At 52.6% G+C, this 12,611-nt stretch overlaps 6 protein-coding genes across 6 annotated transcripts; 4 read left to right on the top strand and 2 right to left on the bottom strand.

Annotated features, from left to right (window-relative positions):
• Positions 1 to 495: 495 nt before the first annotated feature.
• On the top strand, positions 496 to 798 carry ColSpa_10268 (uncharacterized protein; the record flags this gene model as incomplete). The annotated part of the gene is made up of 2 exons (XM_049276480.1): positions 496 to 762; positions 784 to 798. The coding sequence occupies 2 exons, from the start codon at positions 496 to 498 to the stop codon at positions 796 to 798; spliced, it is 282 nt and encodes a 93-aa protein (XP_049132437.1).
• Positions 799 to 1,792: 994 nt separating this feature from the next.
• Positions 1,793 to 2,273, top strand: ColSpa_10269 (cytochrome P450 monooxygenase ATR2; the record flags this gene model as incomplete). Its single annotated transcript, XM_049276481.1, has 2 exons — positions 1,793 to 1,940; positions 1,990 to 2,273. The coding sequence occupies 2 exons, from the start codon at positions 1,793 to 1,795 to the stop codon at positions 2,271 to 2,273; spliced, it is 432 nt and encodes a 143-aa protein (XP_049132438.1).
• Positions 2,274 to 3,834: 1,561 nt separating this feature from the next.
• Positions 3,835 to 5,037, top strand: ColSpa_10270 (uncharacterized protein; the record flags this gene model as incomplete). Its single annotated transcript, XM_049276482.1, has 1 exon — positions 3,835 to 5,037. One exon carries the CDS (start codon positions 3,835 to 3,837, stop codon positions 5,035 to 5,037), a length of 1,203 nt encoding a protein of 400 aa, XP_049132439.1.
• A 261-nt stretch (positions 5,038 to 5,298) lies between these two features.
• ColSpa_10271 (FAD-linked oxidoreductase azaL) lies at positions 5,299 to 6,836 on the bottom strand (the record flags this gene model as incomplete). The annotated part of the gene is made up of 3 exons (XM_049276483.1): positions 5,299 to 6,239; positions 6,296 to 6,569; positions 6,630 to 6,836. 3 exons carry the CDS (start codon positions 6,834 to 6,836, stop codon positions 5,299 to 5,301), a joined length of 1,422 nt encoding a protein of 473 aa, XP_049132440.1.
• An 853-nt stretch (positions 6,837 to 7,689) lies between these two features.
• Positions 7,690 to 9,747, bottom strand: ColSpa_10272 (sarcosine/dimethylglycine N-methyltransferase; the record flags this gene model as incomplete). The annotated part of the gene is made up of 3 exons (XM_049276484.1): positions 7,690 to 8,921; positions 8,971 to 9,112; positions 9,190 to 9,747. The coding sequence occupies 3 exons, from the start codon at positions 9,745 to 9,747 to the stop codon at positions 7,690 to 7,692; spliced, it is 1,932 nt and encodes a 643-aa protein (XP_049132441.1).
• A 411-nt stretch (positions 9,748 to 10,158) lies between these two features.
• Positions 10,159 to 11,064, top strand: ColSpa_10273 (ubiquitin-conjugating enzyme E2 8; the record flags this gene model as incomplete). The annotated part of the gene is made up of 3 exons (XM_049276485.1): positions 10,159 to 10,188; positions 10,244 to 10,323; positions 10,371 to 11,064. 3 exons carry the CDS (start codon positions 10,159 to 10,161, stop codon positions 11,062 to 11,064), a joined length of 804 nt encoding a protein of 267 aa, XP_049132442.1.
• Positions 11,065 to 12,611: the final 1,547 nt, after the last annotated feature.

Here is a 12,611-nt window from a genome sequence, read left to right on the forward strand (position 1 = left end):
GATGCTCGGCTAATACAAGCAAACTTCGTCTCATAAACTTTATTTCAGATATCTTCATTAGATCCGGCTTGACCCAGATCCCCAAATGCTCATCTTTGGATCGATTCCCCACGTTGTGGTCCCTCTTCGTTGATCTCGCCGGAGTCCCAACATTGATCTGCTAGATAAGCCAACAAGTGACGGCAGCCCGGGACGAAGCTAATTAGGCGGGGTCCATCCGGTTTGAATATGATCGGCTAGCTTTGAGCAACTTTTTTTGCCTGCTACGCATGTAATTACCCATTCCTCATTATGCTGACCCTCTTCGTCATTATAAAAGACTTCCATGTGGATCCGGTGGCCTGGCAAAGTCCTCGGGACTGACTTTATACTTTTAAGCTGCAGCCAAAGGAATTTGCGGAGGACCAGTCACGTATATAAAACCTGCAGCCCTCTTCTGCGGAGATGTGGGAAGCATTTGTAAACAACTTTGTGGCAAACCGTCATTTGCCCAAAATGTCGATGCTGCTGTGTCCCAACATGAATGCCACTGTAGATGCAGCTGACGACAGCTTACTCTTCGCTACCATGATTCAGCGATGGCCCGTAGCTGCAATCGCCCTGTTCACTTGCACTGTTGCTTTCCTCTGGCATGCTGTGTTCAAGAGCGACCCCTGGGTAACATTTCCCTTAGTTGGAGCAGAATATGGAGGGCAAGAGAGCCGAAGGAAGACGTTCATGAACGGGGAAGCCTGGAACCTGTACTTGAGTGGATATCAAAAAGTAAGTTGACAATATCCGCAGGTTATTTCACGGTGAAAAAGTGGCCTTAGTTACCTACAGTTCAAAGAACAACCGTTTCGGATTACTACAACTAGGGGTAAGTGACTGTAAAGTGAGAGACGAATCCGAGGCCGCAGCTGAAATCCGGGAGTAGAATCGGAAACTATCGTTGTATCCCCCAGATATCTCAATGAGCTCAAAAGGCTTCCAGACGATGTGCTAAGCTCTAACATGGCTGTTGCAGAGGTAAGCTATAATCTATGGATACAAAAAACAGTATAGGATTAACTGGCCTCATAGTCAATGCAAGCGAAATATACTGGACTTGAAGCTGATGTTGGCTTATTACTTCCTCACACAGTCAAGACCGTTTTAACACCTTCTCTCAGTAGGTTGTGTCTTCTTTGGCCATGCTTTCTTTTGCTGATAAATGTTTAGATCGGCTGAACCCTATCATTTTTGAAGAGGTTACTGAGTCCATCCGGGCCGAGCTTCCCCAGTCTGGAGAATGGACTGCAGTTAACATGACAGAAAAGTTGATGAGAATAGTAGCTAAAACTTCAGGTCGCATCTTCATTGGCCCCGAACTTTGTCGCAGCGAAGACTACATAGAAGCTGTCGTAAATTACACCGTCCATTGCATCAATGCAGTACACGAAGTTGACGCTATTCCACTATATTTACGCCCCTTTCTAGCATCGAGGGGCCCTGCGGTCAGGAAACTTAACGAATGTTACGATAATGCAAACAAAATTCTACGGCCGGTTATCAAGGCAAGGCAGGAGGCTGCTGGAAACCCCGATTATCAGAAGCCAGATGACATGTTGCAGTGGATGATGGACTCAGAGATGTTTGTTCAGATAGACGACAGGGGGCTTGCCAAATATCAACTGACCATAAGCTTCGCTGCTATTCTCACTACGAGCATCACTATAACGAACGCGTAAGTATTCTCTTTGATTGAACACAGCTTTCCCATGGCATGTTTTATACTAAACACTGTACCTGAAGTATCTACACACTAGCAGCCATGCCCGAATTGGCACCGATTCTCCGTGAAGATGTGTTACAAGCCCTGTCTGCGACCAACGGTGTCATCACAGTCGGTGCAATGCAGAACATGAAAAAGGTCGATAGCTTCATAAAGGAGACTTTAAGATTCTACACACTATCACCCTGTATGTCTCCCGAATGGTTTAACTTGTTCTTCGCTGACAATACCTACAGCGTCCTTTATGCGGAAAGTTCTGAAAACCTTCACCCTGTCCAGTGGCCAAGTGGTTCCCGCAGGCTCCGTCATTGAACTATCTGCCATCGGCATTTATACCGATGAAGACTACTTCCAAGATGCAGAGAAGTTTGACGCTTTACGCTTCTACCGGATGCGTCAAACAAAGGCGGAACAGCAAACAGGATCTAAGAAGGCCGAAGTGGTCGCCAACTCCCAAGCCGTCAGCGTAGGCCTGACCAGCTTGACCTTTGGGTACGGACGCCACGCGTGTCCTGGCTGATTTTTCGCTGTCAATGAGATGAAGATGATCATGGCGACGCTGTTAGCGAATTACGAAATGCAGAACGCACAAGGCATCAAAGAGAGGTATCCTAATTTGATGGCCGGATCGATGGTGGGTATCTTTCTTCGAGAAAAGGCGCATGAGGACCGGACTGGCTGACTGTGTTTGCAGAAGTATCCTGATCCCAACAGAATGATCCTATTGAGGAAGTTGTAAGGGGCGCTAGGTGGCGGTTTGTGGCACACTACACGGTCGGAAATACAACCTAGGTGTGGAAAGTATATCAAACAGTATGAAAATGAGAGCCAACTTGTTGAATCGACTGCTAAGTGGGCTCAAACATGTTGTTATGAGAGCGACAGCATGGGGTGCAGCTTCATCGACGTTGAGCAGTAAACATAAACTTGCTTGACGAGGATCTCATGCTCAACATGATACAAGAAGGTTAGGGAAATGCTGGATTACAATTGTAAGCTCGGGGGGAAGGTGGTCCAGTAATGAGATTGCGTGTAAGTGGGTTGATTCGGTTGTTGTTGTTGAATGTGGTCGCAAACCTTTACTCGTATTCGGGGGCTTAGTTGACTGCTTTCGCGGTAATTCATCTAAGTTCTCGTCACAACATTTGTTTTCTACATGTTCCAACTTGTCTCAGACCCTGAGAGCCATACTGGGCACATCGGTTGCCATGCAGTCTCGGCCGACATTGGCCTCACCCCAACAGGTTTCGGATTTCAAATACAACATCCAATTGTAACAGCGTCGACCACCAATATTGAGATCAGAAGTCTTGCTTGGACATTTATGTATCTGACGGTCAGATTTAAGGGCTTGTTTTCCTTATGAGTAGTATTCTTGCATGCTAGACATAGGTTTGAAACGGTGGTATTTTTAAGCGATGGGAAAATCTCTAAAGCGTAAGCTCATCTCAGTAAAACCTACGTCGCGCAGCAAAATAACAGCAAAATAACCCACCGCATATTCAGTGGGTTGCAGACAGCGGCCCTTGTGACACGTGGTAGCCCCAGATAAGAGCAACCCCCCACGTTTCTCATCATTCGAATTTTTCTTACGTTTGGCTTCCGCTATGGCAGAGTTTTGCCGGGGACCCTCTCTCATGGCTTATCTCGGGTAACCGCTAACGTTAAGAAGAAGCGGGAGCTAACGAGCCCCGAAGCGGGGCCCGACCGTGTACGTTAAGCGGTCCCGAGATGCGGGGCCCCGGAGGTCGTGAGTCGTGACCGGCGTAATCACCGTGACCGTGTACGTTAGGAACAGCCGGGTTGCAATGAAAATTGTGCGCCAGGCGCAAACCTACCAGTCCACTAGATAACTCACTTTCTTCTACTTAAAAGAAGCATATCTGCCGCCTGACAGGTTAATTTAGTCTATAAGTAGGATGCCCCCTTCTCGAAGGGTTGTTTTTACTTTTTCTTCCTCTTTCATCTGGTATTCATCTTCAAGATAGACACCTTGAACAATCTCGACAACCGTACTTTCACCTACAACAGGCTTTGACAAACCCCTCAACTTCATTTACACTCACATCACTTTACCAGCCATGTTTAAATCAATACTCAAGATCGGGATCGAGAATCATTACTCGTCCAAGATCTATACCAGCGGCTCCCGCATCACAGGCGTCGTAGCCGTCTGTCCAGACACCGATCTCTCTTTTCATTGCATTCAGATCGTTCTCGTTGGCACCGCTTGCACAAGAGTCGACATGCTACCAGTCCCCAAGACAACCAACGATGTCTTTCTCAATCTGGATATGCCTATCACCAAGACATCCTACCCTCCAGGGCAGATCTTCATTGCCAGACAGAAACACGAAATTCCCTTCGACTTCACAGTGCCCCATATGCTTCACAAAGACTCTTGCGACACCATTTCAGGAGAGCATTCCCACGACCAGCATATGCGACTTCCCCCAACCATGGGAAGCTGGGAGAAGGACGACATGTCTCCAACCATGGCTAGAATCGAGTACAAGATAGTCGCCAGGGTGCTCCGCAAGCGTTCTTCCCTCTACAAAGGCACAATCGAGACCAGTCAGCTTATCAAGGTCCTCCCGGCATTTCCTGAAGATCCACCCTTGAGCATCAACAGTCGTGACGCGCGATATACCCTTTATAGTACCAAGGCGGTCCGGCGAAATCTACTCTCGGTCAAGAAGGATCGCATCATGATCAAAGCTTCCCAACCTCAGGCTCTTCATGTAAGCATTGGTGGATATCAACTCCCAAGCTCGCAATCCTCGGTTATACTGGACTTCATCTTCGAAGCATCTTCCGCCTTTTCTTTCCCGCCAGAAGTAACTCTCGGTCAAGTAAAGCTAGAAGCTCAGACGTGGTTCACTGGTACACCCATGAAAGTGGTTCCTGATCTGGGCAACCCGCGCGATATGGCAGGTCTCCGCCACGAGCTCAGGTACTCCACGAACGTCAAGCTCTCAACGACCGACACAGGAGTCATTCTATGGCACAAGGATGTCAGTGGGGAGGAACAGGGTTTGAGCACGTGGCGGTCGAAGACCAAGATCCCAATCCGGCTCCCTACCGCACACAAGATGTTCCTTCCGACATTCTACAACTGCTTCATCGCCCGGAGCTACATCCTCCACATGAGCTTCAACTCCAGTGGGTCAAAGACAAACCTATCCGTTCCCCTGCAGATTGCGTCGCAGTCGCTATACCCAAAGGCATCGGAGCCAGAGATTGAGGATCTGCCATCTTTTGAAGCATCTCTGACGTGGGGCTGACTCGGCATGATGCATGCTTCTTTTGGGTGATGAGTTGTTTGGATTGCTTTACTGCTGTGGTTTCGGTTTGAGCATGTTTTTTTTCATGATTTACGATTCGAGAAATGGTGGATTTCTGTGGAAGGTTATAACGGGTTATTAATTATTATACCGAACAGGGTGCTCGGTGAGTTCTGCTTCTAACTAGATGCGTTCGTATCGTTGAGGATTTTAGTATTGCTTCCTTAGTTAAAAGTGCGCCTTTCGTCAACAAATATGCTACTATTTCCCAACTTGAAACCATTGATCAAACGCGCCTGAAGGATCCCACTTTTTCTTTAGCTCTCTCAATCTTGACAGACTCGACCCATAAATTGCTTCGGCTGTCTCATCGCCATGAGCAAAGTTGACATACGTCGGATTCTTTGTCGCCGGCGAAGAGTAACTCCAGATGTCCCTTACTTTGCTCCCGAAATCCTGCGCCTCTGCATCCAACGCAGCGTCCGTGTACCACGGGATGACGATAGCCTGTGCGAAAGCGTCCCTCCTCAATGCCTCCTGCAGAGCTGCTGACCCCTTGGGGGCGCTCTGGGCCTTCGTCAGATTGTACCGTTCGATGAGGACAGCCGAGTTCGGCCCCTTCGCCTGGAACTCTGTATATAAGTTCCAGATCGCCGGCCAGGTCTCGGGCTTCATATGATTGATGGTCGTGCTAAACGCAGGCTTTCGGTCACCGCGCGTGCAAAAGTTGTCGTTCGCTGCGTTCCAGGCATCGTATGCGGCCACGCTGCTGCTGTTGGAGATCGGGCCGAGCGCGTACAGCGGGGCGAAGGCGGCGCGGCCGGCCTCTTCGGTCCCCTTTCTAAGGAAGCCGGTGACGAGAACGGCGGGTGCGTTGGACGGAGGCCCGGAGTTTGTGAGGACAAGATAGACAACCTGCTCGGGCTTCAGCGGCAGGTCTTGGATTGCCTGCGCGACTTGCTGGAGCTTTTCGGGCGCGAAGAACAGGTTCATGATCCATGCGGTGCGGTCTTGGGTTGACGTGGGCCAGGCTTTGACTGTGGCTGATGTGACGATACCAAAGTTGGGCCCAGCACCTCGAAGAGCCCAAAAAAGGTCTGGGCGGGAGGTAGGCGAGACAGTAAGGATATCTCCGCTTGCCACCACGACGCGCAGCGAGAGTGCGTTGTCGACTCCGAAGCCAACTTCACCCATGAGATTCCCTACAAGAGCGTGAGCCGGGTATCGATATAGAGCCGAGACATGGAGTTTGACATACCATAGCCACCGCCAAGGATGGCACCGAGGGCACCCACACAATTGCAGTTGCCGGTCTGGACCAAAACACCGGCAGCATCGGCCGCCTGGATCGCTTCACTGATGATCGCGCCACCGCCGATGGTTGCCTCTGTCTTGCTCTTGCTGAAAGTCACGGCGTTCAGACCAGCGAGATTGATGAGAACGCCATTCTTGCCAAGATTGAACGTCTTTCCCCAACCGTTACCGCCATTCTGAGCGGTGAAGGGGATGCTGCGCTTCGCGCAGTACTTGACCTGTAGCTCAGCGTCAGCAAAGGGGTTTTAAATGAGACTGGCCTCAGTAGAGCGGCTTACAACGGTGGCAACGTCCTTCTCTGTGGTCACGTTCACCACGATGGCCGGAGTCGGCGCGTTGAACATACTCCATCTCGCTCGAAGGTCAACGGTCACCGAGGTCGATGGTGATACGAGTGCCTTGAGATCGTCGGCGACGGCGGGTGCCCTCAGAGTGAGGGCAGAGACCGCTACGGCGAGCAGCTGCAGAGACAGGAGCAACTTCATCGTGCCTGAGGGATGGACAAGGACCTAAACGAAGGGAGTCACCAGTCTTGCCAACAGGCGGTATGCAATTATATGTAATGTCACGATGGCGCCATTGATGCTACCACCACCTGCAAGCCGTATGCAGTGCAATGGTACAGGATCAGGTTCACGAGTCATGGATCACATTAGGCAAGAAACCAACAGCCTATCTACCAAGTTAGATGGTGTTCCCAACAGGGGTTCATGAGCACTATTTAGTATGCCATGGGGCTGGACGGTGAAATACTGGGGAAAACGTTCAGAAGATGTGCCCTTGTTCGAGGAAGCGACAAGAAACCAGGTGACAAGTGGGAGAGGAGACGGAAGCAGGGGGACGGATATGTTACATCGTTCAAAGACGTCCAGGTAGCTGTAGTCTGGCACAACTGCCTATCGAGGAAGTGATGCCCTATCCCTGTATACTTATATGCGAAGCCCGTATACTCTAGCCGACCCAAAGACCGGGGTGTTACGGGAGATGTACATTATCCGCTGACTATGTATTAGAAACATCCTCAAAGCCCTGCAGAAATACTGCGATGTTTCCCTGCGCTGCGTCCCGAATAGTCTCCCGGAAATTGACAACCACATAGCCCAGCCCTGGCGGAACTAAGGAAAATTGTGGATAGGCAAGAAGCACCAGTAAAACTTCGACTTTGCACTTGTGCTAGTGGTCAATAAGACGGTCATGTGCCACGACGAGTGATGGTTAGGAGATGTTTGGACTCTGGAATTGGAGGATCTGTAGTATTCTGGTTGTACAAAGCGGCTTTTTGAGGCTGTGCCGTGTGCCAGCAAATAGACATTACGGGAAACGCGGGATATTGGATTTCTACAGGAAGTTAATGCCAACACCGACTTGCAATCCCTTGGTGCCCTGCTCGCCGCGTCTCAGTACCAACGGAAGACTAAAGTTAAGTTCGAAACGGGCCACGGGATGAGCGTAGACAAGGCCGACACCGGCGGCAGTTGATGGCAGACCGCTAGTCAGGTCGTTCAAGGCTCTCCAGGCACTGCTGGCAACGCCGCCAGCATCGAGGCTGGTTGATGAATTATCACCCTTGCCCTTGTTCTTCATTGCGACAAGTCTGCCACCGTTGGCAAAGACTTGGAAGCGGAGCGCAGAGTCGGGGCCCTTGTATGGCAGAGGGAAAAGCATGTTCACGCTACCGGCCGCGAAAACATCTCCGCCAACGGAGTCCTGTCCGTCGTGGGGTCCAAGACCACCATAGTGGAAACCGCGGACATCGGTGGGCCCACCGAGCTGGAACCGGTCATTGATGCGGCTGGGCTGGGCCTTGCCGCCGGAGGAAAATCCAAGAGGGAGAGGGTAGAGCATACCGAATCGGAAGCCTCCCCCTATGGATACGCCAGAGGGTCCCTCGACGCCGGGGATGGGGACGGGCACGGCGCCACCAACTTCCAGCTCGTTCTTGGAAAAGGCGACGTCGCCTCCAAGAGGGCCGACACCGGCCAGCTCGAAGACGGACTTCAGAACGTAACCACTCTGCGGCAATTGCGGGTTGTCTCTCTGATCGCGTTGGTATGTGTGCTTGATGGAGCTCTTGACGGAGTCTCCCGCATCAGCGCGGACGGTCGGGCTGGCGCCTTCGCGCAGACCAGTAACTTGACGCCAGATGCCCGAATACTCGACGGAGTGCATGTCCTTGGGACTCGAGAGCCAAGAGAAGCGCATATTTCCACCCTTCAGGACCTCCTCGTGAGCTGCCCATGATTTGTCGGTCGCCGACGCCAATCCTTCCAGTGCAATTCTCGTATCGGGGTTGCTCTGTACCGGCGCGCTCAACGTAGCGCTGTAGGCGGAACGGGTTCTCGTGCCGGCACTGGCGTTGACGGTCAGTTGCTCGGCGCCGCCAAAGATGTTGCGCCAGAGCAGCGAGGTGTATGCAGAGCCCTCGCTGTTTCCGACATCGGTTCCGGCGTTGAACTTGTAGCGGGAAAGCTCCTTGACAACAACGTCGACGTCGACATCGGTTGGGGTGGACGAAGGATCGGTCTGGTTCGAGCTGTTCAGGTGGACCTTGGGATCGGGGTGGAAGATGCCTGTTCAGGTCAGCCCAAGCTCTCTGTTGGATCTCAGAGTAGCCCATACCCAGTCTTTCAAGTTTTCCTCTGGCGTCGCCCAGGCGAGCAGCTACCTCACCGAGGGTGGAGTTACTGTTGACCTCCTCAGCCAGAAGCGGCTGGAAGATGGGGTCGAGGAATCCTCGTCTCGTGTTCGTGGCGCCGTGAACCTGGAGACGGTTGATGGTCATGGGTTGGGAGTTTTGTTCCGCCAGCTACTGCGAGTGTTAGCGGAAGCGTCGAGGACGTCGGAAGGGTCACAGCTTGCCAATGCTTGTAGCCTTCTGATCTTGGCCTCTTCCTGCAGCTTCTCGAACTCGGCCGAGGACTCGGCCTCCTTTCGCAGCTCATCCGGACCGGCCTGAAGCTTGCCAATCGGGTTGGAGGCCTGAGTGTTCAAAATATTCTGATTAGGTGTTGGGAACAACAGCAGAGTCAATTGCAGGATGTACTCACGGAACCTCCGCTCAAACTCGTTTGCGACGCCATTGGAGCTCCTGTGTAAGCTGTGAAGTACACTCAAGGCGCGAGTTGGGAGGAAAATGGCACGAGCCGACAGGCTTCGGTTGAATTCGAGATGCAGCACGGAGCGCGCAGAGGAACGGATCGGGACGACGATGGAACCTGGTCCCAATCGAGGCTGGTGCACGAAGCTCTCTGCCTGGCTCGTGGAAATGTGGGGGCCAGCAGCTCCAGCCACACGGATCACTGGAAGCTCTGGCCGGACGCCCAGGTCCCCTCCTGATGAAGAGCACTGTGGCGTGTGGCTAGTGTAGGTGGCAGTGACATAATGATGTGGAGTCATTTCCTGCTTATGTCCGACGTCCGACGGTACGTACCTCTGTTCTCTCTCTCTTTGACGCACCTTGACTTCGACAACGCATTGGCGCTTGCTACAGCCTCGCCGCATTCCCCAACTTGTCCTTCTCCCACTGTGTGTTTGTGTTTGTTGCGGTCGCACTTCATCCTCTCAACCCGCCAACTCAAACCAGCAAGGCCAGCCCACCCACCGAACAAACAGAATCCTTCACAGGCAGAGCTGCGGTCCTTCGTTCATCAACTCAACGTTCTGTGCACCTTTTGACACTCGTTCTTTTTGCTCACACGATTTCATCCACTGCCACGTTCGCTTTGACGATTACGTCGTTCGCCGCCAAACCGGGAACCGCAGGACTTTGTCAAAACTCCCTCCGACCTCAAGAAAGAAAAAAAAATCATGGCAGCCAGCAAGGCCGCGCAGAAGAGGGTACGCTAATTCAAACACTTGCTGCTCTTTGGATTCACCACTGACCCGTGTGTAGTTGACGCGCGAGTACAAGACCATCGCCGAGAACCCTCCACCATACATTGAAGCCCACCCCTCCGACTCCAACATCCTCGAGTATGTCCGTCGTATCCGTTGCGTCTTCACAAACTGACATGCCATAGGTGGCACTACATCATCACGGGCCCTGAGAACACACCGTATCATGACGGCCAATACTGGGGCACACTCGTTTTCCCTCCGAATTACCCCTTCGCGCCTCCGGCCATCCGAATGCACACCCCCTCCGGCCGCTTTCAGCCATCGACCCGACTATGTCTCTCCATCTCCGACTTCCACCCGAAATCATTCAACCCCGCCTGGGAGGTCTCGACCATCCTGATAGGCCTGCTCTCCTTCATGACGAGCGAAGAGATGACCACCGGTTCCGTCTCGAGCACCGAGACAGAGCGCAAGATGCTGGCGGCGCGGACAAGATGGTGGAACTCAACGGGCGGTGGCTCCCACGCAAAGTCGAATCCGGCACAAAAGGGCAACGTCAAGGCCGGCGACGGCGGCGCCAAGTTCCGGTCCGAATGGCCCGAAGTCGACAAGGCCAACTGGGAATGGATGAAGGAGAACAAGATCGACATGGCAACAGGGAACAAGACCGGCGGCGCAGCAGGGGCCTCGTGCGGACCCCAACTCGGCATCGGTAATGGCAGCGGCCACCAGGCTCAGGCCGTCGTCGATGCCGTCGTGCAGCAGCGGGACGCCGGCCGAGGCTGGCTGAACCAGAATAAGCTCCTCGTCGCTGGCGGTGTCATCTTCTTCTATGTCCTGCTTGCGAGAGTTTTGGGTGCCAGCGACCTAGATTAAGGGTAGAGGTGGACGAGATTCGGCCAGAGATGGTCGCGAGAAGAAGCGGGTAATACTCTGTGTGTGCGTGTGTGTGTATGGGATAATACGGCTGAGCATGGCGTTTTTGGGCTTTTTCCGGCAACGGATCAGAGTGATACACCAATGAGTCTTACTAATATAGAGGACTGAGACGGCCGATGGGGTTGGCAAAACTCGTATGACGAATGTATTCTAGATCCAACAAACAGGTCGGCTCTTGGAAGTGGCGTTGGGACAAGCTCTCGACTTGATGTTTTGGTGAACTCTTTGTGATACGGCGGCAGCATTGTGCCAATAGCTTATCCGAAGGACCACCGCATCGTTCTGGCATGACGGTGACGAGACGTGTTGACGGTTTGGGAGACGACGGCTAACGTGCTGCTTCGACAGCTGTCAACTAGAGGACCGCCGCTTAATCGGAGGGCACCAAGGTTGGATCTGCATCTATGAATCTTTGCCGTCGCATCGCACAGACGGGCTTCTTTTAATAAGCCGATCTCGAAACTGGATTGCATTCGTCCGCGGTACGGCGTTGACGATCAAGCTGCTTCGGAGCGTGTACTCGTAAGCAGGATTTGTCGCTCGTGTAACGCCGCAGCAGAAAAGACGAGCCGGAACGCCACATCGGAAAGTGGACAATGAGCGGCCAGAACGGATGGGCCGAGAGGGCCACGCCGGTATCATCTCGAGGAAGAAACATCAGATCTGATTGACGACACATGGAGCCACCGGTCGGTGAATATGGCAGCAGAGCCTTCGGATTGTGCCCAGCCAGCCAACAGCACGAGGCAAGGAAGGCGGAGCGACATGACATGAGCTTCGGCCGTTGCGTGGGCTTGGCAGAGAAACAGGTACAGTGCAGGGCCCAGCATTCGGACAGACCTGTTGCATTGCTAGGTCGAAACGTGTGACGCCGGCAGAAGTCACGGTGAGGGAGCAAGAGACCGGACAAACCATTCGTTGGGGGACTTGAGAGTTCAGACGGATCACAGGGAAAGCCGTGTGATACTGGCTCGTGGAGAAAGCGGTGGGAGGCGGTGTGGACAATCAGCTGTCGAGGTTCACACCAAACTGCCGATCGGCGTCGGCAGTGTCGGCGGCGTCGTCAACGCCGGTTGTCGATGAGTGAAGAACGCAACCTTGGCGGGCTGCAATATCACTGTGTTGGTATCATCATCTCGATACTGCGTTGTGCTCTCTTTGTTTTGGCGGTGCTCGTCTTTGCAACCTGCCTTCTACCATAGTACCATGTAGGCGTCTCATCCGTGGCACGTCGTTGCATCGTCGTCCGTGCGCCAACCTATTTTGAAAAAGCAAGGATCGGGCTCTTGACGATCAAAATGTCCTCCCTGGTTGGTGTTGGCGATGCAGCACTTGGACCGGGGGGCTCTCTGTAACAGGACAGTGGTGCCACCTTCATGCGTTGAGTCAAGAACCTCAGCAACATAACCCGTGGTGGTCACGATTCTACCGAACCAAACTTCATACCCACAAAAGGAACTTCATCACGTTCCCATTCTTGTTCC

Source organism: Colletotrichum spaethianum (assembly GCF_022836535.1).
Source record: "Colletotrichum spaethianum MAFF 239500 DNA, contig34, whole genome shotgun sequence".
In the NCBI taxonomy this organism is placed as follows: domain Eukaryota; kingdom Fungi; phylum Ascomycota; class Sordariomycetes; order Glomerellales; family Glomerellaceae; genus Colletotrichum; species Colletotrichum spaethianum.